Below are 26,382 nucleotides of genomic sequence, written 5' to 3'. Positions count from 1 at the left end.
TGTTCTTAAATTTCACATTTTGATTCATAAAATCTTCAAATCAATAAAAAAATAAAATAAAATAAAATAGTAGAGAGTAACGAACACTCTCTCTTGTATCCTAATCCTTGCAACTGAAGGGCTTTTGATTGGTAAATCTTAAAAATTGTTGCGGTAAAGAACAGTCAAAATTCACAATGTGAATTTATCAAAGAGAGAATTAATATATTCCAGCTTGCAAGGAAAAAAAAAAAACACTAGTTGGCCTATTTCACAAATTTTTTTTAATTTATTTTCCATCTAAACTGTATGAGTTTATTTTTTATTTCATCATTTTTTTTTTTTTTTTAAACTACAAGCCTTGTACTTTGGCCCGAGAGCGCTCTCTCTCCCGGCGACGACGGTTAAGAAGAGCCATAGATGGATCATAATAACTCGCCGAGATCTCGTCGGAGCCGTAAACCGGATCCTAAACCGGACATATACTCAACTTTCGTAGTCCACTCCGACTCCGATTCTGACCAAGGTCGAGATCGAGACAAACGCAAATCCAAACCTGAGGAAGACGAGAATGTCGATTTATACGCAACCATGGTTTACAAAGGCGATAGTGACGGAGGAGGAGGAGGTGATGAAGATGATGAAGACGATTCTATGCTTCCTCCTCTTCTCAAGCGTCTTCCCAAAGATTTCGGAGGCGGCGCCTCGCTCGATTACGACGAAGACGACGGTGATGAAACCGGAGATTTCGGTACGATGATTGTGAAAACAGATCGGAGTAGTAGTCATAGTAAGAACAGTCCGTATTCGTCTAATCCGAGATTGGGAGTTAGTCCTAGGAGGAGAGGCGGAGATGAGGAATCTTCCGATGAGGAAGAGGAGGAGGAGGAAGAAGAAGATGACGATGATGATGACGATGACGGAGACTACGGTACGTTTGTTGTGAAACCTAAGGCTAAAAACGGAAAGAGTAAAAAAGAGAAGGAGATTGATATGTCAACTATGGGAAGAGCTGTGGCGAGTATGCAGAAATCAAACTTTGGTGGTAAGACTCGGAAACTGGATCCTTCGTCGTCTTCTTCTAAGCTTCAAGGTGAAGATAATCGGAAAATGCAGCAGCAGAACAGTAAGATGTCAACCACGTCTCTTCCTGATAGCATTACTAGAGAAGATCCAACCACCAAATACGAATTCCTCAATGAACTTGGTAAATTAGCCTTTCTTGAGTTACTTTGTTGTTTGTCTCTATTGTATTTGCTCCATTATGTAGCTATGATCAATATGCCCTCAGTATTTGTTTCAATATGGATATGGATTTTTGGCAGGGAAAGGATCATATGGATCTGTCTACAAGGCTAGAGATTTGAAAACATCGGAGATTGTTGCGGTGAAAGTCATATCACTTACCGAAGGGGTATTAAAAGATTGTCCTCGGCGTTAGTTAGAATGTCGTAGTTGCTAAAGTACTCTATATGTGATTCAAGTTCTACTTTTATTAGGAGGAAGGCTATGAAGAAATCCGGGGAGAAATTGAGATGCTGCAGCAGTGTAATCATCCAAATGTTGTCCGTTACCTTGGGAGTTACCAGGGAGAAGATTATCTTTGGGTGAGTATTGTGGCCATATCTTAATTCTCTTTGTTAGATATAGCGGCTCTTACTGTTTGGAAGCGATTTATTTTCTTTTCTTTTATATATTATAGTTTATGTATTCGATTTCTCTAGTTACTAATTTCTGTCTTCTGACAGATAGTGATGGAGTATTGTGGAGGTGGAAGTGTTGCTGATCTTATGAATGTTACCGAGGAGGCATTGGAGGAGTATCAGATAGCATATATATGTCGGGAGGCGTTGAAGGTATCCACAATCTGTAACCTCTTTTCACTTTATAGAATTGCTAGAATGTAGAAGCCCAGAAGAATAGGGAAGAAAAATGATATCTGCTTCCTGTATTTGATGCTTGCGCACATTTGCTTCAACATGTTATACGCCTAATAATTCTGTTTGTATCTATGTCTTATATGTAGGGCCTTGCATACTTGCACTCAATATACAAAGTTCATAGAGATATTAAGGGTGGAAATATCTTGTTGACCGAACAAGGAGAGGTCAAGTTGGGTAAGTTATCTTAAGGAATTGCATATCCACCTGCTTAAAGAGTAGCACTTGTGAATTATTCTATTAAACATGTTGGCTTTTATGTTTTCAAGCTTAATACTTGCTTTGCCGTGTCGGTTTTTAATTAGATTTTGTTTACTGCTTACAGCTGTATGCTGTAACCAAAGTTCGCTACCTTGATCTTTTCAGGTGACTTTGGGGTTGCGGCTCAACTTACGAGGACTATGTCGAAGAGAAACACGGTAAATACTTATATCATTATATGAACAAAGATTCATATGGTTAATTCATCAATCTGTCTTTTATCAATTGGGCAATTGAAGCCTAGGGGATATTTTGGGCCTGATGGTGGGATTCTTTAACGTTTTGTCTTGTTTGAAGTTCATTGGGACTCCGCACTGGATGGCCCCGGAGGTTATTCAGGAAAATCGTTATGATGGGAAGGTAGGTATTCTATTTGACAATAATTTCATCTGATAAAAGTTCCTAAAATTTTATAATTATATTGACTGATGTAATGCTACCTTACATATCTGAATGTTATTTACTGAATTTACACTTCACGTATACTACATCTATTATATACATTACATCTCTGGAAGAAAGTACTTAAGGTTTTACTTAAATGGCTGTGCATAGTTCTACCGGATCCTAAATTTAGAGGATACTAGCGTCTGTAACATACAGCCTAGCATCTGAAATATAGCCAGTTAGAATCTAGGACTGCACCATGTTTTCTAGATAGTAGAATCAATAAATCCTGTTTCCATCTTGGTGACATTTGGACTCTTCACTACAGGTGGATGTATGGGCTCTTGGTGTTTCAGCAATTGAGATGGCAGAGGTAATATGGGAATACTTTTCGTAGGACTAAAATTATGTTGTAGTTGGCAGTTTAGCACTTTTAATCTGACAATTGTGCAAGCAAAATAAGTTAACGACTTCTTGTATCTTTTGATTAACACTCTCGACTCATCATCACTTCTTCCATATTTTCTTCTTAATCATCCAATGGTTGTCTTCTGACGTTTAGTTGTGTTTTTTACAGGGGCTTCCTCCAAGATCAGCAGTTCATCCGATGAGGGTTGTTATATTAAGCCATCTTGCTTTTGTTATTATTATGTTTCCAAGTCATCGGATGCGTTATTGAGTTTAGGATGGGAAAACTATTCAGTCCTGCTCTTTCTTTTTTATATTCTGGTTTTGTTTTCTTCTCTGTTTGGAAAACTGAAATGAAGTGAATCTGATCTTAAATCCAAACCTATAACAGTTTGTTGCACATTGGTTCGAGTTTGACTTCATTTTATGGGTTTCTGTAAATGTGCTTGACTCAGACAGTTCGTTTACTTTAGTTGTAAGCCGTTTGGTGTAGTCTGTTTTGAAAGAAATGTCAAGCAGCTTGGTGTGGTTAAGTTGGTCCTGTAAACTGAAATGGAACAGCATTGACATGGTATGAATTTTCTCATAAACATTTTTAGGCTAGAAAATGGAGGTTTAGTGGTGAAAAACTAGGTAAAAGACGGGAAATTCGCTGTTTGCTTATTTGATGGCCTTTTAATCTCATATTGCGATTATTTAATATCTCATTTCGGACATCCGTCTTTGCTAGGTTTTGTTCATGATATCCATCGAGCCAGCTCCAATGCTTGAGGATAAAGAAAAATGGTATGTCCTCAACCTCTTTAGAATATCACATTAACTATCATTAAGGCAGAAGAGAAATCTTCAAATCATCCTAGCGTACCTTGTATTGTGAAGTATATATCCTTGTAGTCACTTCATCAAACTATGTAAAGTAATTGCATAAACACTATAAGTAACATACAGTGCTCTATCGATGATCTATTATTTAGCTACAGAACTATTTTATCTCATGGGTCTAACAATATTTCTAGCATTCACAAAGAAATCTTATGTATGTGCCTGGCAGCATATGTTTATTAAAAACCATTGACCTATAAGCTCTCAGAAACCTAGTTTCGTTAAAAAGATTCTGGCAAATATCTTATGACACATTCGACTGTTGGTTACTACCCGCTGCAGGTCCCTGGTCTTCCATGATTTTGTTGCAAAATGCCTTACAAAGGAACCACGTCTTCGCCCGACTGCAGCTGAGATGCTTAAGGTAAACTATGATAGTCTTTTGCCTGTATGCCAGATAAAGTTAGTATGTGTATCTCAATACTCTCTTTTTTCCTTATTCTTTCTTTTCAGCTAATTGTGACTCTCTATTGTCAATATTAGGATATCTTCAGCTTTGGTTGTCAGAATTACCTTCACTTTCATAGCTGGCATGCAATTTAGTGTCTTTTAAGTTCTCTGTGTTCTTCTGATGCAATTTACTCTTTGTTTTTAAATTCAGCACAAATTTGTTGAGAGATGTAAAACTGGAGCTTCTGCAATGTCGCCAAAGATTGAGAAGTCAAGACAAATCAGAGCTTCCATGGCTCTTCAAGCGCAAAATGTTGTCGCACCTTCAGACGACTCTGTATGTATTGTATTTTCTTTAACTGTCACCTCTTAGTTACCCCTATCTTCTTTTCTAATATCTCTGCAAGTGAATCATTGTCTAAAGTTTAGTATAATTTTGTAACAGTCAACACTGGGTCCAAAATCAAGTGAAGAATATGGAATTACTGTTCCATCTAAACCTCCTCAAAATTCCACCGAAGCACCTTCAACCAGCACCCTGAATCGGCAGCATGTATCTGGAGAAGGCAAGTATTACATGCAGTATTATCTGTGTCTATATAGTATTAGTTGTTGTTGCCTGATATTAAGGCTATTACGCTCCTCGAGGATGTTCTGTGAGCCTTAGGCTGTTATTTTGCAAGATATAAGTTGAGCAATCTGCCTTTTCGAGCCATCTTTAGAATTTTTGAGTGCGTTTCCTCGGCGGCTCATATCTTTGTTGTATTGCAACCTTTGGGAGATGATATTTGGTGGTTTCTTTCTGCAGCCTTGTTAGCACATAGCTTGGATATGCATATGCTGTTGTATATTTTCTTCCATCATGGTTTCCAAAAAGCATGTAACTTAAAGTTCGCATTGGCTTGTTTTCAGGTGGTGACTTTGGAACTATGATTGTTCATGGTGAGGATGAGACAGACGAGAGTGACTCCAGATCTCAACTTGTCAGAGAGAAAGAATCTTCATTGTCTCAGGTTGAAGGTGTTTCTGGCGGATTCGTAGGAGAAGAATTACCTGACTCATGGTATATCTCAGACACCCTTTCGTTAACTTTATCGGGGGGCATATCCACTTATACCAAATAGGCGCTTATATTTTCTTCAGTAACATCCAATTTATTGGAAAGAAAGATATATGGATATAATATATAACAATCAGTATCTGATGATGAAATTGCTTCTTGAGTTTAATTTAACCTGATATTTATTGGTTGCTAGGAGCCACGAGAAAAAGAATCTTCTTGTTACCAATGTTCCAGTTGAAGATTCAACTTCACAGAGCAAGCAAGCAAGTTCATCTCATGAGCATAAAACCAAGCTGAATAACATATCTGGAACACATACAGTAGGTGGCAGTGATGCAAGTGAAACTGTTGGCAGGAAAGCTTTTGCTTTGCAAGATAAGGTTAGTTAGTTTTGTGCTGTATCTATGCTACAAACTACAGTCTAGTCAATGACTCAATGCCATTGCATGGTTAAAATCTGTCTTCGTTCCTGCAGTTGTGGTCTATATATGCAGCTGGAAACACGGTACCGATACCATTCTTGAGAGCAACAGATATATCCCCGATTGCACTCTTGTCAGAGAACATGATTGGAGGCATGCAACAAGATGGGAATGGAACTGTAGCCGTTGAAGCACTTCAGGAGCTTTTCACTTCTGATCCCCAATCCAAAAAGGGCCGACGTGGACAAAACGAGGTCTAAACTCTCTCTCTCTCTCTCTCTTTCCTGATCTCTAAGTAAAGTGAATCATAATGTTTTAATAATCTGTGGAGTATGAAATGGATGCAGATGCCTCTTCCTCCAAGCGTATACCAAAGACTGACTACAAGCTCTTCTCTGATGAACCTTGCACAAGTTTTAGCATACCACAGAGCGTACGTGTCAGATAAAATAACAAACGAGCCTAATGTTTTTATTTTATTTTTTATTACGTCTTACTATAAACCTTAAAACCCATTGCACTGATCCACAGGTGTTACGAGGAAATGCCGCTGCAGGAACTGCAAGCAACGCAGGAGCAGCAAACGATTCAGAATCTCTGCGATACTCTTCGCACAATTCTCCGCCTGTAAAAGTTGTTTGTACATCTGGTGCTACTCTTGTATTAGTATAGGTTTGTGAACAAGTTTTTTTTCTTTTTCTTTTTCGTATAATTTCTTAACTACAATCAATTTTGCTAGAATATTGAATGAGAAAAAAATGGAAACAGGCTTCGTGTAATAATTGAGTTCTAAACACACCTATAAATAGAATGAATCCCTTACAGTTGAAATATTACAAGTCGCGGTGTCTGTGTGGCCGTCGTATCGTAAGAAGAAGAAGCATGGCGAGATACCAAAGTCTGATTGTAGCTGCTTTGTTTCGACTTCGAGCTTCTCGCCGTTTAACCTCACCGGCGACTTGTTTCCCCGTTAGGGCTTTTTCTTCTTCCTTGCTTTTTCCAAAGACGACCAGTCTAACCCTTCCTCGCTATTTTCCTTCCTCTTCTTCGGTCTCTACGTTTTCTTCTTCGTCGTCTTCGTCTCCTTCTCCAGCTACAGGTCGACCGCCGAAAACCGCCGGTGGTAATGACGGCGAAGAAGACACCTTTGAATGTAAGATTAAACCTTTTCTTCTTCTCTTTGGCTCTGCGTCTATATGATCTGGGTTTTAGGTTTTGTTTACAGTCCTTTTGCAACTGGTCATTGTGTTTTGCGTTTCTCGTGTCTATAAGGTGTTTGTTAAAATGTCTCCAGCCTAAATGTATCTTCTTTATGTTGCTCACTTCTGGCCCAACGATTGATTCCATAGAAGCTGGTATCTCCTAAAGGTCATAATATATTGTTGGTCTCATAACACCTGCTTCCAAATCCAATTGGCAGATAAAACAACTGATGATGTAGAGGTCATAGAAGATTGGGAAGAAGAAGAGGAAGAGGGAGTTGAATCACAGGTATCTCTCTGCTATGTTTTCTCATCACTTATAAGCCACTCATGAGATTCTTAGATTCTCTTGAGCTACTTTATAATTCTTTCTTTCTGGTTTACAGCTTGGCGATGGAGGAGATGGTGGTGGGGTTGTTCTTCGAGGTGTGCCATGGGGTGAAAGAGTTCTCTCTATTGCTGCAGAAGTTTTGAAGCAGTCTGATAAAGATTTAGAATTGTTTGCTTTCAAAACTTCTCCCCGTGGATATATATACGTCAGACTAGACAAACTCTCAAACGAGTAAGATTCTTGTTCACCCTTCTATATCATAACCATTGTGAAAGCAGTACGTTTCAGAAACTAAAGAAAGCTACTTCTTTTTTCTTTTTTTGTAAAAAGATATGGATGTCCTACCATGGATGAGCTTGAAGAATTTAGTCGAGAATTCAAGAGAAGACTAGATGATGCTGGGGCTTCAAAACTAGTCCCAGAGGATCTAGCCCTTGAGGTATAAGAAAGAGTCTTTCCCCCCATAAATCAATGATTTGCTCGGGTCATTTTGTTGTAAATTTGTTTCCGTGTTGGTTTTTTTTTTTCTGTGAAGGTGTCTTCTCCAGGAGCAGAGAGGCTGCTGAGAGTCCCAGAGGACTTGCCTCGATTTAAGGAGATGCCAATGACAGTAAGCTATGTAGAGGAAACAAACTCGAGGACTGCAGTTAAGAATGCAGTGTTTCTCTTGGAGTCTATAGATGCAGAATCTGATAAATGTGTCTGGAAATTAGCAGATGTAAGGGAGAACAGAGATCCCGAAAGCAAAGGCAGACCGTTGAGCCGGAAACAAAAGGACCTGAGAATCACACTGCCTTTCACATATCACAGGAAGATAAGTCTCTACCTAGATTAGTTTAAGTTGAAGTAGAAGTAGAGTTGCTAGCAAAGGAAGTTCATTGTCACTGAAGGTTTCACTTTTCTGTTTCTGGATTTTTTTTTCCTATCCCATGTAGACATATATTCTCTAAGCTCACTAGTTTATTACACTAGGTTGCGTTTAATATAAATGAGTGACTTTTTTGTATTAGTTGAGATGGTAAGTTAAGGCAATAAAACATATGACAAAAATTCACACTACTAAGACGTTGTAAGATGTGAACAGGGAAAAAGCTGACTAACAGAACAATATCAAATCTTATGAATATCATAAACTACCATCTTCAAACATTGAACCAACAAGCTCTAACTTCTTGTATTCCCTTTCTTCTACCGGTTTCATAACGTATGGACCATCTGGTTCATCATATGGCTTTGAGGTTCGGTATTCCCTCTCTGTTATTGACCTTATACCGTCTGGATCTGATTCCACTTCATCTTCTTCATCATCATCATCTACTTCTTCCATGTCATCCTTTGGAGGATATCCACGGGTTTGTGCCTGCAACCATTGATCAACAACCCCACACTCAATTGCATATCTAGCTGTGCGTTCCAGGTACCCTTTATTGTTCATAAGATCTGGCTGAACCGTAAGCATTCTTATTAGACCTGCAACAGAGTGTAGTTCAGTTAATCGCCAAGCATAATTTTTCAAATGCTATTGAAAAAAAGAGACTGCAAATTCTACCTGCAACTATGCCATCTCCAGATGCTGACATATCCCCTGTAAAAGGAGTAATGGGAGGATCCTCCATTCCGGAAACAGCACCATTGTGCTCTTTGGTATAGTAATGGATCTTAGAAGTGCCATTGGTCACAAACAAGACCTTGAGATTTTCATGCCAAAGCTGTTCCACAGTTTCCAGAGGATAATGGACAAACTTACTGATGTCATTGTTTTTGGTATCGAACTCTTCAGTTGGCTCGATTCCACATAAGAATTCCAGTTCCTGTTTTGTGATTTCAATTATGTCTGCAAGATTCCACACTTCCTGTATGAACGACTTGGTTTCTTCGCTGGATTGCCATAGCGGTAAAGGGAGATTCAAGTCATAGAAAATGACATTGCCTAGTTGCTTTGATATCTTGATGGCTTGTATCGTAGTTGACATCATCTTCTTATCGAGCAGAGAATGCGAGCTGAAGTAGAACATTTTTGCCTGCACCAAAGTTAATAGGAAGAGATAAGAAAACAAGAAAAGAGTTCAATAACTCAATATTTCAAATCTCCGGGACAACATTTACCTCTTTGAGCACATCAACATTGATTTCAGATTTCGAAAGTGAGTCCTCTGCACAGGGCTTGATACAAGTCGATTTCAAGCGACCTCTCTTGCTGATCTTCATAGTAGAACATGCCGTAACTCTTTTACCATCAATCCGAACTGATCTCGTTTGGACATTGCACACATTCAGATAATACAACATGGCTTGACCATACTCATCATCCCCGAGTTTGCCCATAAAAGCAACCTTACCACCTAAGCTTGCAAGAGCAATAGCAACACCTCCTGCACACCCTCCAGGAGCCCTGATATACTTCTCTGGTGCCCACTTAGCATCGCTCATCCGTTCATGAAGTTCATAATCTAAAAGCCTGTTTGCTGGCCTTCCCCAGGGCACAAAAGCATGTTGTGCAGATCCAAAGCAACACACAAGAGGAGGCCATCCATAAGTGTGACTAATATCTTCACTTTCATGTTTACTCAGATCAATCTCTTCTTCTTCACTTTCAGTATCAGTGCTTTCAACAGCCAAGGCTTCCTCCGCATCACTACCCTCATCATGTGCACTGGTAACTAAATCCTCCTCAGGTTCCTTATCTTTTTTAACAGTCCTCTTTCGTCTCACTTTCTTCTCGGGTTTTACTTCCTCCACATCAGAAGAAGAAGCTGTAAATGTGTAGAAATTCAAATTAACCACTCGTGAAACATCAAGTGAGGACATCAGCTCAATAATAATGGTAAAACTCATACCTTTCTTTCTAGTTCTTGTCTTTGGTTTCGAAGCTGAGACAGTGCTTTCCTTGTCTAAAACATCCTCATCATTCTCTACCAAAAGTTCAGAACTTTCTTCTAATGGTTCATCCATTGCTACCACCACCTTCTTCTTAGTTGTTCGAGCACCGCTTCTCTTAGGACCTTTAGATGGTTTCTTCTTTCCTACAACCGCACCGTTCCCATCATTATCTCCTTCTTCTTCAAGAGGTGCTGACTCTGATAACTTTTTCCTACCAGCAGTCATAGAAAAGCTTTGTTTCCCATTCCATCTTTCACCTCTAATCTTCACAAAACCAAGTGAGTGAATGATACAAGGCACATCTGCATTGTACCTGCCAAAAATTAATCACAGCTATGAGAAAAACCATAACATCAACACACAGAAACACATCTCTTTCCACTAAATTGAACAAAGAAAGATAACAAACTTAAAGTTCGCACATTTCTAAGCAGCAACGCAATTCTACGCCAAATCCTTAGAAACCCATGAAAGAAAACTTTCAAATTTTAGGAAAAAAGAGAGAGAGAGAGAGAAGAAAAGGGACCTGGGGAACGATAGGAATTGGTTGAAGGAGAGAGACGCCATGAGCATTAAAAAAAACGAAATTGTACTGATACTAAGCTCCGCAACCCATAAAGTCGAAAGAAGCTGAAACCTAGAAATGAACTAAGGGAGTTGCAAATGAGTTAAATTCAGATTTGAGGGGAGATTTGGGGTTTAAGCTCTCAAAACCTGCAGAGTGGCCTTAGCGGGAGATGAGCTAGGAGAGGATGAGGGAAGAGGTTTAGTGCTTTGACAAAAACGGCACGCGTTCTATGTTATGATTTGAAAACGTCATGACATCTCGTTCTATGTTAGAATCTGAAAACGTCATGACGTCTCTACTGTTTTTTTATTTATTTATTTGTTTTGTCTGTACTCAGCACCTCAGCACACACTTCAAATGTCGTGTACGTAACTAAGGGGGTTATTGGTTTAGGATTTAGAAAGAATTTGAATGATTTTAAAAGTTATGTAAAATATGTTGTTATTCAATCAAGACTTTTTAAAATTCTTTAAAAATTTGGTGTTATTGGTTGTGGATTTGTAAAAAGTTATCTAAAATCTTGATAAATCTAGTGTTATTGGATTAAGAGTCTTATAAAGTCATTAAAAGTTTTATGTTATTCAATTAAAATAAAAGAATCATGGATTGTTAATGAATTCAAATTTTGTGTTATTGGTTTAGGATTTTATAACATTTCTTTCATAACAAAAGTCATGAAAACTCTTTCATCAAATAGAAAGATTTTGAAAGATTTTATGAAATATTTTACAAGATTAGGAAACACAAATCAGCAAGATTTAAAATAACTTCCTAAACAATCTCTTATAGAATCCTTCATTTTTACTTTCTAATTTTCTATGATTTTAAAAATCAGCAAGATTTTTAAAAACACAAAGTCATTAAAACTCTTTCTAAATCCTAAACCAATACCTCCCTCTAAGTTAACTTTTTTCTTTTTTGGTTCAACAAATGTTAACTATTACTCCAGTTTATATATTATTAGACCCTGGATTATTATTGGTCTGTATGATACTTGAGTTTTGACAGCGGCTCAGATCTCAACGAGACTGGTATGTCATCTTCTTCACATTGGACTAAATAATTATTATTTAGAATTGTACAACAATTAGTTGTCAATCAGGAACTTTTGTTTCCCTTCAGCTAAAATCTTAATCATAAAGAGACTTGCAATCTTTACGACTTATAACTATTACCACCGGTACATAGATACACTACTAGTAAAGCAATTCTCATTGTTGATGTGCCTCGCCTCCAGGATCAGGTGAGGAAATTGTTTTACCTTTTACCAAGACGTTAGATTACTGGAAAGAGTATGAGTTGAAAAGTTGAATGAGTTCTACAATAGAACACCACAACGTCCTCACTTCCGTCCATTGTTTTACTCGCTTGGAAATTTTCGTGAATGAGTTGCATTAAGTCTGACTACGACTTTTATCGAGTTAACAAAGATAGTAGATGATATTGTAGAGGACACTCTCCAATAACCAAACTAGATGGCTACAAAGAGACATCGGAAATGCTAGAAGAGCACGGATTCGACGTTACAGCGCCTTTATCACGGATCAAGGAGCTGTCATCTGTCGTTAAAAATGGGCTGAAAAATATATTGGCGGAACAGAAAGGGGTGGAGAAAGATATGGCAGGTGAACCTAGCACAGAGCCAAATCCTAACAAAAGTCTGGTGAGGTGCAGAAGCTTATTTGAGGGAAAGGCAAAATGAAAAATGTGGAGAGTTGACACAGCTTCATGATCCGTTCCCCAGGTCACCAGACTTTTGTTAGTGATCCGTTCAAATAAAACATTTTTCAGTAAATTAATATTTACACTAAACTAATTTTGTATTGTAATATTTACACTAAAATCTAATTTACTGAGAAATGTGCCTAATTTTGTAATTTTGTTTTAGAAGAAAAATCTAATTTTGTTCGCTATAATCAATATGTTCTAAAACTATATTATAGCAATGGAGATTTTTTTTTTAATGGGTAGTGATTATTAATTATAAAGGTTTTACTGTATACTCTCTTTATAAGAAAAACTAACTTAAAAAACAAAAATTCAAATAAAACTAATATTAACAAACTAACTTCCACATATCATACTTATATTAGTTATCATTAAATTTCTACAAATAAACAAAATTTGAAGGATTACTTACAGCCAAAATCTTTTAATTTTAATTTTTTTTTTGAGAAAGGCTTTCTATTAAAAGGCAAAAGAAAATAAAAAGATTACAAAATCCCAGCTTTAGAGTTATTAAATATTGGGCTTTAGCCCATTAGTTAAGCATCCAGCACAAAACACATATCAAAGTTGTATATTGAATCGAGATTGAAAAATGCCTAAGATGGATCAACGAATCGTCACCTTGAATCTGAGTAGAGAGAAGAGAACCATTGCTGGAACATTGTTGTAGCAAAAGCAGGGTTGGTATCTGTGAGGGAAGTAATCTTGTTCCGGATCGTGGCATCGATGGTACGCATGATGCCATCAGTCGTGTTGTATTTCTGTCGGTGGAATCGGTGATTTCACTCAGTCCAGATTGCATAGAGGGAGCATTGCCACGCCAGTAGTGCTAGTCGACGTTGTGGTTTAGCCTGGGGATAGCTTGCATGTAGTTGATGGAAGCAGTCCAGTCTGGAAACGTCTGGATTCCGTGTCACACCCCTCTCCCAAAAATACACCAAAAGAAAGTACCAACTTGCGTAGCTAATCACATTTCTCTCCTGACCTGAAGAAGGGAAAAGAGAAAGGGGTGAGTAAAACGAGTTTACTCAGTGAGGAGATCAACTCTGCCCACTAGCCATACAGTAAACACGTTCCGAACTTAAACACGACCATTACTTAGCATAGAATCAGAATGTCTAACCATCAACAACCATCACATCGACGACATGCAACACGTAACTCATTTATTTCTTTATCTCGTTATCATGAAATCATGCAACTTAAATATCACACTTAGAGCAAGGCCCTTGCGGCACAACTACTCCCACACTCAGAGCAAGGCCCTCATGGCACAACTACTCCCACACTAACATTCTCATTCTCGTTCTCATGCATATGCTTATGCCATTCATAAACTTGTCTTAACATATATCCTTAAACATTAAAATCACACATTCAAGTTACTAACAACCTAACTTTTTGAAATAATCACAAGCCACCCAAAGACTATTCACAAGCCTATACTTAGCAACTATCGAAGATTATATAAGGAAAGAGGCTACTGCATAACCGCAAATACCACCCTCACCTGACTTTGATCTGGCAAGAACTGGAAGGAAAGGCTGAAGCAGTTAGCAACAATCTGAAACTTGCAGCAGAAGAAAAACAGTTCAACAAAGATTAGGGTTTCTGGTTTTTGATAGAAGCAGCTGATTCTTGTCTGACAAGCAACCAATGAAGAAGCTAGGGCATACCTTTCTCGGTGATAAGGATGGCTCAGGTGGCTTCCCTAACACCCCTTCTATCTGAAACAATCGTCAAACTGCCTTAACGTTCACAGGTATCGCCGGAATTCTTTCACCAAAACGTCAGGTTGAAACTGCAAACTGGGTTTGGCATTTAGTTAATTTCTGGGTTCAGAAAACAGCGATTTTTCTCTAACTTTGATCTTGATTTCCGGATCGACCTTACCTCGGATCGAAGTACCGTTTGTTGCTACTTCTTCCTTGCAGAAAGATCTATCCAACGACATCCAACTCACAATCTGGGTCCTTTAGTTTTGACCGGAAACGGATCACCAATATCCCTACTTGACACTGATCTTTCCTTCCTCTCCTTCCCTCAAAACACAATAAACTGAACTATAAACCACTTATCCTCTAAAAAAACAAATAGAGAATAATATGAGAAGGTAATATAACAAGGCTAGGTTTCCTTACCCACCAAACCACCGGTGATGGGTCTGGACACCGGTGAGAGAAGTTAACGACGGAGACAAACGGTAACAAACGGTAACAAACGGTGACTCAAGCGGTGGTGACTACGGCTCGACGTAACGTGGCGAACAACTCGTTTCTACTTTCTCACGAACAAGGACACAACACAACAAGGACAGCAACTTGATCTCAACGAGAATGGTGATGGTGACTTGAGATTCAGATTTTCAGAAGCTAGAGAGAGAGAGAGAGCAAAGTTTGGACGTATGCTCTTAAACGGCTGTGACGAAGAAGACAATATATACACTATGTATACACACTTACATGCTTAGGTTTTTTTTTTTTTATTATTAGAGAAGTTGGGCTTTTGATGGGCTGGATCGGGTCTCACATTCCGCATCGATTAGCGATTGGGAGCTAGACCGCCCAAGTGAAATCGCAGTTAAAGAAGATATGGTCTCGACTTTCCGGATGCGAGTTGCAAAGAAGGCATAGACGACTGGTTTGGAGCCCCCAGCTAATTAATTATAAACAAATTAAAAGCTATATAGCACCAGCCACAATATCTCTTATAATAATTAGTTTAGATCTGCAAATACTAGTCTGGCGAATTTCTTCTCCTTAGAAATCTCCAAGAGATACTTTATATATAAGTATGCAAACTTCAAAATAAAATATGAGGGTAATTTTCTCCAAAAGTAAGTTTTTAAAATATGTATTTTGCATTATAGTCACAAGTTTGTCACAATTTTACGCAAATAAAATATGTATACGCAAATAATTACAAATTAAAATTGGTCACAAGTTTTTTTGAATTACAAAATTGGTCACAAGTTATATCAACAATTGGTGAAAATATGTATTGTATACAACATGCATGCATGATAAATCCTCTATACAACACTCCGAAAACAGATGACACTCAGGCCTCAGCATGAAATGGTCGTTCTCATCTCGCCATGATCCCAAATGGTACTCTTTTTGTGACGCATCTATAAAAATGAACCTTTGATTTAAATGATCTTTCACACTTTTAGATTGTCTTAATTTTCATTAAATCTGATCCTCGTTGCTTGAGGATATTTATTCAAATTTAATGTGATTACTAATCTTTAATTTTTGGTCTTACCCCATTTGGTGATTAATCTTTAACTGTGAGAGTAACGTATAAATTACTCCCATTTGAGGAGAAAACTTTGTATTGGTGGTGCTAATAACATTTGACAGAAAAAGGTAATAAAAAAAAGTCAAAGTAATTTCCAAACTCCAAACTCTACAGAAATCATCAAAGTCAACTTCTATAAACTAATGGAAAGAAACAAAAAGTCAAAATAAAGTGGAAATGCACTGCATCAAACAAGTTTATTATAAAAAAAAAAGAAATTTTTTTACCAAAACCAACAAATTCATTTCTTTTACAAAAATTAATCATTTTTTCTATTTTATTAAAATAAAGTCCATATAAATTTAAAGACGATACATATATATCACATAAATAACAAAGTCAAATTATGTGAAATAATTTAGACAGTACATATATGTCACATAAATACATACACGGTGGGTCTTATACCTAGTAAATATTTAAACCAAAGACAATATAATAGAAAATTATGAAAACCTTCAATATAATTGCCATAATTGACAAATTCAGAAAATGAAAGAAAAAGCTTTAGACATCATCAAAAAAGTTGAAAAAAACATGAGGATATTCCAGGCTAATCTTGATAAAGCTAACTGAGTCTTGATTAGGCTAACAAAATCTTGATAAGGCTAGAAGTAGTACATGTTTAGTACGACTGGGATTTAGTAACCAACTTTTACAAGGATTTTGGGATAAACATCGAAAACCAACTTCTTTGAAGTGGAGGCTAGTCTTTTATCTTCTTAGTCTTGCGATTAAAGATTAGAGTTTTCCAAAATCTGATTGTATATATATCAATGTAATTAGGTTCCACAACAAGATAATGCTTTTGAATGTGGTGTATTTGTTCTCTTATATATGAAACTGTTCGTTGAACAATCGCCTCAAAGGATGGAAAGCATAAATTTGCTAATTGTAACTTACCTCAATCTCTATCTTCCTAAATCCTAATACGCCATATATCTTTTACTCTTGTATAAACTTGTGTTTGTCTCAATTCATACAATCATACACTTAATAGGTGCATGGAGGTATATAAGATGCCTCATGGCGACGGGTTTCAAGTTCAAGATCATATAAAATTGATAGATGGCATACTAAGTATCAAAGATGAGATAGAAATTCTTTTAAGGAAACAAAAGTTGATAGAAAAAGCCACAACATATGAAAATGACAAGATCGATGAAGCTAAAACATAGTATAAGAAGATGCAGAAGGAGATGGAAAGTCTGCAGAAGTACATGGACTCGATGAAAGATAAGGTTGTGGCATGTGAGAAGAAGATAATGGAGGTAGAGCTCTATTTTAAAAGCCAGTCATTGTTTGTTCAAAATTTGAAGTATGTATGTTATATAAACTAAAGAGCTAATTTATCTTAACCCCTACCATTAAGTGATTTTGTGGGTTTTTTTTTGTGTCGGGAATTTTTGTGTATGAATTATTTTTCGAAATCAGATTAGTGGAGACAGTAAACATTTATCAATTTATCAAAAAAACGTGACTGAATAAAAAGTTAGAAAAAAATTTAACAGAGAAACTTAAAGCAGAAAGAGTGATGCAATTCTTTTCTTGCAAAATATAACATGGACGAATATTTTATTTTTAGTTTATTTAGGGATTAAATTAAGACACAGCGTCGTTGTGGCATATACATGCAGTGAATTTATCAAATTGATTTATAGAGCATATGACTGTTGGATTTATGTACATAGATTTATGATTTATGTTCTAGTATCATTTTTATTTTTACTGTTATAATTTAGTTCGAGGTTAATAAACGAGAACAAATATATGTATGTTCACGCGTAACATACTTACTTGATATGATTTTAGTTTTCTATGTTTTGTTATACTCATTTTTTTTTCATTTACCTAATTTTTATAATATTGATTTAAAATATATTTAATTTCCTTGATATTATTTATTATATGTAATTATTATTTTAAATTTTAAACACCTAAAAATTAAGTAAAGTTCCTCAAATATTAGGAAGTGGTCCTCAATGATCTAGTAAGAAATTCTATCTTTAAAAAGTTTTCATATACACAAATTTTGTGATAATGTTGAAATTTAGGGTTATTACGGTGGCTTTTTAATAGGCAATAAAACTCCATTGAAGAAAAAGTAAATGTTTTATTTTCATAATACAAAATTAATTTTTACAAAATATAGAAAATATAGAAAAATAAAAGTTTAATTAGATGATAATTATCAAGTCATTGAATAAGAATAAACCATATGAAGGAGATTAATAGATATTAAAATATCAAAATAGGATGCATATCCTAGAAATACAATAGTGCACTTGGCAAAATCAGATTAAGGATAACTATTACTCTTCTCTATTATAAATGTAAATATGTCTATTTGGAATATTAAAAATGATCAATCTTCACAATTAGATTGAACCTATCATATATATACTATTTGTCATGGAGGTGAACTAGTATATAATTGGTGGCATCCCTCATTTTAAAATTATATCCAACTAATGAGACAACTACTACAAAATTCAACCTCTCTCTTACAATTTGTTTTCTTCTAAGCTCGCAAGCCATCCAATTTGAAAGAAGCGCAAAAAAAAAAGGTACTTGACTAAGTGACTAACACGACTATTTCATAAGAAATTATGACCTTTTATCTGTCTATGTGCATGTATCTTAATCTCGATGTTTACATCTTCAGGTCAAACCGACGCATATAATACAAACTAAAATATTCTAAAATGGGTTCGTATCCGTTTCCTTTTCAGTGTTTTTATTGATTCACTATACATAACAATCTTCTTATCGTTTCACTTCTTTAATATTGCAAATATGTAAAACTCTAGTTTGTGTTATAACTCAACTTTAGAAGTAGTCGTAATTGCTTTGGGAAGCAACTTTAGAAGTAGTCGTAATTCCTCCACATCAGAAGAAGAAGCTGCTACTGCAGCTGTAAATGTGTAGAAATTCATATTAACCACTCGTGAAACATCAAGTGAGAACTGTACGTAGTATATAAGTTTAGGACCTTATTGTAATTATAGATTAACCTAATCTCCCTTGTACTCTCTATATATATTGTAAACCCTACATCTAATAAAGGTTAAGCATTCAGTCATATAAGAACATCAGCTCAATTATAATGGTAAAAACTCATACCTTTCTTTCTAGTTCTTGTCTTTGGTTTCGAAGCTGAGACAGTGCTTGCCTTGTCCAAAACATCAGCATCATTGTCTACCAAAAGTTCAGAACTTTCTTCTAATGGTTCATCCGTTACTACCACCACCTTCTTTCTTAGTTGTTCCCTACAACCGCACCGTTCCCAGCATTATCTCCTTCTTCTTCAAGAGGTGCTGACTCTGATAACTTTCTCCTACCAGCAGTCAAAGAAAAGCTTTGTTTCTTATTCCATCTTTCACCTCTAATCTTCACAAAACCAAGTGGCTGAAGGATAGAAGGCAAATCTGCATTGTACCTGCCAAAAATTAATCACAGATATGAGAAAAAGCATAACATTAAACACAGAAACACATCTCTTTCCACTAAACTGAACAAAGAAAGATAACAAATAAGAGCACAACTTAAAGTTCGCACATTTCTAAGCAGCAACGCAATTCTACGCCAAACCCATAGAGACCCATGAAATAAAGCTTTCAAATTTTAGGAAACAAGAGAGAGAGAGAGAGAGAAGAAAAGGGACCTGGGGAACGATAGGAATTGGGTGAAGGAGAGAGACGCCATGAGCATTGAAGTAAAGAGTTCTTTTCCAAAAAAAAAAAAACGAAATTGTACTGATACTAAGCTGCGCAACCCATAAAGTAGAAAGAAGCTGAAACCCAGAAATGAAACTGAGGGAATTGCAAATGAGTTAGATTTGGGGTTTAAGCTCTCAGAACGTGGAGAGTGGCCTTAGCGGGAGATAGCTGGGAGAGGATGAGGGAAGAGGTTTAGTGCTTTTGACAAAACGGCACGCGTTCTATGTTATAATCTAAAAAATGTCATAACGTCTTGTTTATATTCAATGGTACTCTATATCTTATTCCAAACTCTATATTTGGAATAAAATCATATCTAATGATAATCTATATTCTACTCTACAAATAGAGAAAATGAGTAGAACTTTTTATATCTAATTGAATTATTTATTTATAATTTACACTTATATAATTTTATATTAAAAACAAATATATTAAATTAGTTTAAAATACAACAATAACATATATTTAGCTTAGAAAATAGAATGACATAACAAACTATAATTATAAAATACATTACTAGTGCCATAAATTAAAGTAGAAATAGAAAACTCAAATAAAAACAAGTTGTTAAAAAAATTAACTTAATACATCATAAATTAGTGATTAAAAATCTGGTAAATTCCGTCCGGAACCATTAGGGTTATCAAAATATTGCTCAAATGAAGTAGATGTCGAAGGAGCTTGTTGATCAACCCGTTTCTTTAAGATTTTTGCTTGCTCAGATTGAATATAGTCACAAATATATGGATATCCTATTGAACTACTTTGTTTTCTGTTCTAAGTATTTTCAGTGCTAAATTCTCACTTTGAAGTTCCAAATTTTGTTGTCTTTGTTCACTTGTTTTCTTTAGTTGCTCCAAAAGTTGTATATTCTCTTCTTCTAAAGTTTTGATAACATTTGATGTTTGATCATCATTTTTTTTAGTTTAAAATTTTCACTCCACTTGGTCATTGAGAGGGAATATCCACCAATAGTATTGTCATCTTCTTCAACTAAATTAAGAGAAAATGAAGACAAACCTCGAGACGCTTGTGTAACGGAATCAGGGGTAGAATTTTCAGACTCTGAAGATGTATATTCTGAAACCGCATGGATTTAGTATCTTTCTAGCCGGAGTGACACCATCTTTAAACTTTTCAAAGTTTTTAATAATGTTCCATACATGATCAAATTTAAAACCAGATTTGAATCTTGTGTCTTGCATTAGCATTTCTTTTGGTTGATTGAACTGCATAAAATTCAAAATTAAAATAAATAAATATTTAAACGAAGATAAATAAATAATTTTTTAATAGAAGACTCACAATATCATCACTTGAAGCACCACTTTGACGTCTATTTTCACATTGTTTGATTCATGCATGCAGTTTTCTTGTTGCACTCTCAATATTTTGAAATCGACATTTGAGAGATTTTTTCGAATGTTCACTCCAGGGTGCATTTTTTCCATTCTCGAAAGCTTCCACCACACGATCCCAGAAATTATCAGATGATTGGTAATGACCTATAATTGGATCTTGAGAAAATTCTAGGTAGACTTGACATAAAAGTTTATCTTCTTCATTAGTATAACCAGAAGAATGATTACAAGACATTTTTTTAAGAAAATAAGAGAAGGTGAAGTGTTTATAATTTTGTGGAATGGTTGATTGGAACTAAAAAATCAAAGATGGTATATATAGATGTTTTTCAAGATTCTCACATTCTTAAATCATTGTCAAATGAATCAACAATACAATGACAAAGTTATATATTATAAGATAACCACACTAGCTATGACAAGATTTGACATTATAATGACAAAGTGGTGCCAAGATTCTCATATTTCTTATTTCACTATGCTAAGATTTGAGAATATGTATGGTTACAACTTACAAGATTCTAACAATCTTTTTATTCATTATGAGAATGAATGATGGTACAATGACAAAAAAATAGCAAGATTCCCACGTTTCTCATTCAATTATTAAAAAAAACAATACAATGACAAAATGTGACAATTCAAGATATTTTATATTTCTATAAATATCATTACAACTCTACGATGGTCATAACATATTCCTTCAATATACTCACCTTAGTTTTTGTTTTCAATCAAAATGAATTTTAATTTTAATATTCTACCAGGTTTTCATAATTCATCATCTTCTTCAGATGATGATGAAAATATAGAAATTATCAATAATCTCGACTAAGAAGACCAAGATATACATCTTGCTATTATTAACGCTAATAAACAACTTGATCATCAATACCTTTTCAACCGACAAAGCAGCAATGTGATCCATGGTGGCTCAGTTCAAAGACACTCTTTTATACACCGTCATCGAGAAAATGCACATTATAGATTGTTCAATGATTACTTTTCATTGAATCCAGTCTATAATGATGTTATGTTTCGTAGAAGGTATCATATATCTCATTTCCTATTCCTCCGTATTATTAATGCAGTTAAAGATCATGACAACTACTTCACACAAAGAAGAGATACAACTAGTAGATTAGGATTATCATCCCTTCATAAAGGAACAACCATTTTTCAAATACTAGCGTATGGGCTACCAGCGAATACGACAAACGAGTATGTTAAAATATGCAAATCGACAACAATCGAAAGCATCAATAAATTTTGTCGAGACATAGTGAATATATTTTTGGAGCAATACTTACGATCACCAACAGCTAATGATGTCGCCAGATTTATTTACATCGGTGAAAAACGAGGTTTTCTAGAGATGTTATTATAAGATTGAAAAAACCTGTCATTTTAATATGTTTTCTTTGGTACAGTAACATAAAAATTGAAAAAATTAATTACACGCATACAATACATTATATTAGACACTTTACACTTAGAACTGTAAAAGGTGGATAATTTATGATGCTCTATGCTTAGACTAAACAAAATTTATGATGCTCTATGCTTAAACAGTTTACAGTTTACCTTTCGATATTCAGACATTGATGCACAATGTAGATCCACAAGTGACTAACTCTCATTTGCTGGCATGGCCCTCTTTTATTTAGCCCACAACAAAAGTTTAGTAGGATCTCTTGTCATAAACAGGCCGAAACTGTACAATAGGAATCATTTCCGAATTCGGACTTACACTCATAGATAAGTGATAAATTGTACAAATTATTTGAAATAAACAGGAGAGAAAACGAAATAATACTCTAGCCTTTTGACGAATACTTTTATTGATATTTCAATTACAAGTCTTTTGTGATTTCACTTCTATATAATTTATGTCATACAATACCTACAAAAGACTTATTTTTATTTTCTTAATTAATATACTTGTTTATCCTTCTTTCTTCTTCTTCTTTATTTTATATTTTTTTTTGTCAACATTACTTTTTTTTAATCCTAATATGTGATTAAACCACGATTCACGAATAGCCTTCAACGTACCATTGTTGATGAAATAATATTAGTAACAAAGGAGTTTCTATTTTTAGTATGCTTTACAACATGTCGTGAGTTTTTGTGAAAGGTTGTGATTTTTTAAGCTTTCAGTTTCCCCATCACATCGACATCATTTTCATAACAGTATTCGAACTAGTGTTTTGGCCATAGTCAAAAAATTTGGCAACCCAGGTTTGGGATACAGTTGAAACGAAAATATTTGATATTTTCTTACTACATAACTAACTACATAACGATGAAAAGTGAACATTTTTAAGAAAAATGATGTCGATGTTTTTTTCAACTGTGTCAAAAGTGAACATTTTTTTTTTTTTTTTTGGTGAGGCCAAAAGTGAACATTTGAAGTTATCATTTAAGTTAGCAAAAATGATACAGTTGAAGAAAAAAAAACTAACTACATAACGATGAAAAGTGAACATTTTAAGTTTAGAGGAAAAAAACAAGATAACTAGTCTAACTATAGTCTAATTAAAAATTACAATGCATAACATTAAAGGGAGGCGGCAGATAAAGAGAACTTTCACAATTGGTACGAGAAAGATCAACGAAAGCCTATGATGTCTATATTGAAAACACATAAGAGTTAAGTGATTAATTAGGAACAACAAGTAATAAATGACAAAGAAGACAAGTCAAATCAACAAGAGAGTGATACCGGAAAAGGAAGAGTAGAAGCTGCGAATGAGAGTAGAGTAAAAGCGCTCTCTACGACTACGTGTGATGTGAAATGTGATGCTTCTTTGCTTTGTGTGTTTCTATTAAACTCAAGTGGGTTCGGTGGACTTTCCTTTTGACTTTTTTTTTTCCTTTCTTTTTTCTAATTTCAAGTTATAGAAATTCTTCTTTTTCTAATTGGGGCTCTCAAGATACTGTTGTATTTGTATACCACTTATTTATAAAAGTGAGGTTTTTTGGTATACATATACAACACCACATTTGATCAATATTACAACTTAATGAAAGAAGAAAAGAAGCATATAACACATTTTAACGGACAAATCATACATTTGGTTTACTTAGGTCTCAGGGGACTCGGTTATTAACTTATACATTATATGGGCATCATGAATTCATGATTAGTTTGCTCTATAAAACAAATGATTTAATTTAGTACCATACACAGTAATTAATATATAGAATTTGTATGTTTGTATTTTTCTAATGATGTATTGATGCACCGGTTTTATTTGTTTTCATATAGTTTTATTAAGTAACGATCTAAAAAAAAAAAGTAACGATCTAAAATACATGCAAATGTACTCATGATAATCTTTTCCATGCTCAACTTACATTTTTAGCCGTCACTATAACTATTAATTAAGTTGATGTCTTTACCTAATTTTGAACCAGTAATACACTAGAATGGCCAATTATTTTTCTGATAAATTTCATCAAACCACTTCCACGATCTGCATAATTAAATCCGAAAACTATGCATGATAGCATAATGTAAAATTAAGTTCTTAATGATTCAGTCAACTTTAAAACCTAGATATCTAAACGCCCGTCGCTTAGCTAACTAGCTAGTTATCATATTATCAGTATCAAATCCAGTAAGCCATGCAATTAAGGTTACAATCAATAAATTTAGTAAACGACAAGAAAAAGAAGGCACAGAACTCTTTAACAAAAAAAAAAAAAAATTTAAATATATAGTAAATTATGATAGTATTACTATTTATATATTAATAAGTTTGTACGTAAAGTAGTGGATGCATGAATAATGGGTGGTATTAAATAGATAGATAGCTAGAGGGAGAGGGTAAAAGCAAAGCCTTTAAAGAGAGGGTAGTAATGAAGTTATACGAGCATGGAAACCTGACTAAACCCTAATCTCCTCTTAGCTCTCTTCCCTTTTTTGGCAATCGTCCCATCTCTCACAGTCATAGTCTCTCCCAACCTTTATTATACTGGTAATAAACATAATAATTTGAATCCCCTTTTTTAGGATGCAGACAGTCAGATGTATCTTATCAGATTACCCTATTATTATTATTATATAGAACGTAACTAATCTTCTATTTCCAAACTGATAATATATATTTAAAATGGAATTCTAGGATGATGAATCACGCCATAGTATATGAACATTTTCAAATTTACATCTTAATGCCAATGATGAGACTTACTAATTTGGGTTACATACCGTGATGGATTTTAAATTTTTTTTGACCGGGATCATTTTTTTAAAGCTCTCATTTATAGGGTCAACGGAGGTAATTACACCAAATAATCTATCAAAATGTAAAAACATAATAAACAAATTACTTTAAACATAGTTCCTAGCTCCTCTAAGTACATATAAATTTGAGGATTATTATACATAAATTACAGAAAGGGTTAAGAAATTTTTTGAAAACAGATATGAAATCATCAGAGGTAGACTTATATCCAGTCATTTAATTAATCGCATTGATAAAAAGCAAGATCATAAAAATAGATCGTATATATGGTTATTGTAGATTGTAGATTTTAGAATTAGACTATAGTACATATGGATTCTAACATTTGGAGGAAACTTTAATCTATGTATACTTTGGTTCCAACATTGAGAGAAAAACTTTACGCAAATAAAATTGTAAGTAAGCTAAATATGTGTGTAGAAGTAGGAAAATCTAAAGAGGGTGAAGAATGCAAAAAAAAAGTTAGCCATTGAAAGAGACGTGTGATTGATCACTTGTCTCCTTCCAATTTCCATGTGGGGCAGTGCATGCACAAAAGATGGAATCCATTCTACAGCTCCCTCCTTTCTTCACTATCTTTTCAAATTTCTCTTTTTGAATTTTTTTTAGTAAAAATTTTGATTTTAATTTAACTCAAAGGCTACATTTATCGTTCCTATCATTAGTATATATATATATATATATATGTAAACAAATATGCTTGTTCTATCTCAATTTCAACAATAAAGTGTGTTTAGCTCCCAATTAAAAAAATGTTGATGAACTATCACTCTTTACACAGATCGGATTAATTATAGATTGTCTGACATCAAAAAAGATTATACATATATCTCTCAGAATCCATCAGTACTCTACAGAACTCTACTTTTACATGTATGTAACCCTCATAACCTAAAACAGAAAATTTGTAATGCAGTGTAGAAAACATCCTTAAACATAAAATACAAAAGTGGCAAATCAAAAGATGGTGACTGGAATCACTTCTGCTTTTGGGTCCAATGTATGTATAGTTGGATCATGGATGTGTCTGAAGAAGAAGATCCATTGTTTTGGTTGTTTCCCTAGATTTTTGTATTTAACTTATTAGTACAATTGAGTGATAATTTCACGATGATGAAGATAAAAGTTGCGAAGCATGACAAGTTACGTTCTCATTTTTGCAGGGAAAAGTATTCTGAGAGAAACAAAAGAAACAGATCAAAGATCAGGACAGGACCATTCTTAATTTACAACGTCATGTGGGCAAGTCAAGGCTTGCTGCTGGAAACAAACTTGAATGAATGTAATCACATTCACACCATG

The 26,382-nt window shown here is 34.8% G+C and overlaps 3 protein-coding genes and 2 pseudogenes across 4 annotated transcripts; 3 read left to right on the top strand and 2 right to left on the bottom strand.

Annotated features, from left to right (window-relative positions):
• Positions 1-37: 37 nt before the first annotated feature.
• On the top strand, positions 38-6,563 carry LOC104787975 (serine/threonine-protein kinase 1). 2 transcript variants are annotated; one of them, XM_010513641.3, is made up of 19 exons: positions 232-1,186; positions 1,305-1,393; positions 1,479-1,586; positions 1,728-1,835; positions 2,006-2,096; positions 2,286-2,338; positions 2,478-2,540; positions 2,896-2,940; positions 3,145-3,180; positions 3,706-3,761; positions 4,140-4,221; positions 4,459-4,584; positions 4,693-4,813; positions 5,160-5,310; positions 5,504-5,690; positions 5,786-5,986; positions 6,080-6,165; positions 6,264-6,404; positions 6,501-6,563. In XM_010513641.3, exons 1-18 carry the CDS (start codon positions 400-402, stop codon positions 6,361-6,363), a joined length of 2,490 nt encoding a protein of 829 aa, XP_010511943.1. In that variant the 5' UTR covers positions 232-399; the 3' UTR covers positions 6,364-6,404; positions 6,501-6,563. The 2 variants fall into 2 exon arrangements, with proteins under 2 accessions (XP_087307313.1, XP_010511943.1); XM_087451187.1 differs by having other exon boundaries at positions 38-1,186; positions 1,732-1,835; positions 6,264-6,511.
• On the top strand, positions 6,543-8,324 carry LOC104787976 (uncharacterized). Its single transcript, XM_010513642.3, has 5 exons — positions 6,543-6,885; positions 7,153-7,223; positions 7,321-7,496; positions 7,596-7,704; positions 7,801-8,324. The coding sequence occupies exons 1-5, from the start codon at positions 6,543-6,545 to the stop codon at positions 8,098-8,100; spliced, it is 999 nt and encodes a 332-aa protein (XP_010511944.2). The 3' UTR covers positions 8,101-8,324.
• Positions 8,244-10,949, bottom strand: LOC104787977 (fructokinase-like 2, chloroplastic). The gene is made up of 5 exons (XM_087451188.1): positions 10,672-10,949; positions 10,103-10,458; positions 9,372-10,018; positions 8,815-9,286; positions 8,244-8,735 (listed from the first exon to the last, which is right to left on the bottom strand). Exons 1-5 carry the CDS (start codon positions 10,716-10,718, stop codon positions 8,392-8,394), a joined length of 1,866 nt encoding a protein of 621 aa, XP_087307314.1. The 5' UTR covers positions 10,719-10,949; the 3' UTR covers positions 8,244-8,391.
• A 9,120-nt stretch (positions 10,950-20,069) lies between these two features.
• On the bottom strand, positions 20,070-20,830 carry LOC147944835 (uncharacterized; annotated as a pseudogene).
• A 736-nt stretch (positions 20,831-21,566) lies between these two features.
• On the top strand, positions 21,567-22,214 carry LOC147944834 (uncharacterized; annotated as a pseudogene).
• Positions 22,215-26,382: the final 4,168 nt, after the last annotated feature.

The sequence above is a fragment of the Camelina sativa genome, chromosome 5, assembly GCF_030686135.1.
Source record: "Camelina sativa cultivar CO46 ecotype springtype chromosome 5, ASM3068613v1".
Classification (NCBI taxonomy): Eukaryota; Viridiplantae; Streptophyta; class Magnoliopsida; order Brassicales; family Brassicaceae; genus Camelina; species Camelina sativa.
This window is presented reverse-complemented; position numbering and strand designations above follow the sequence as displayed.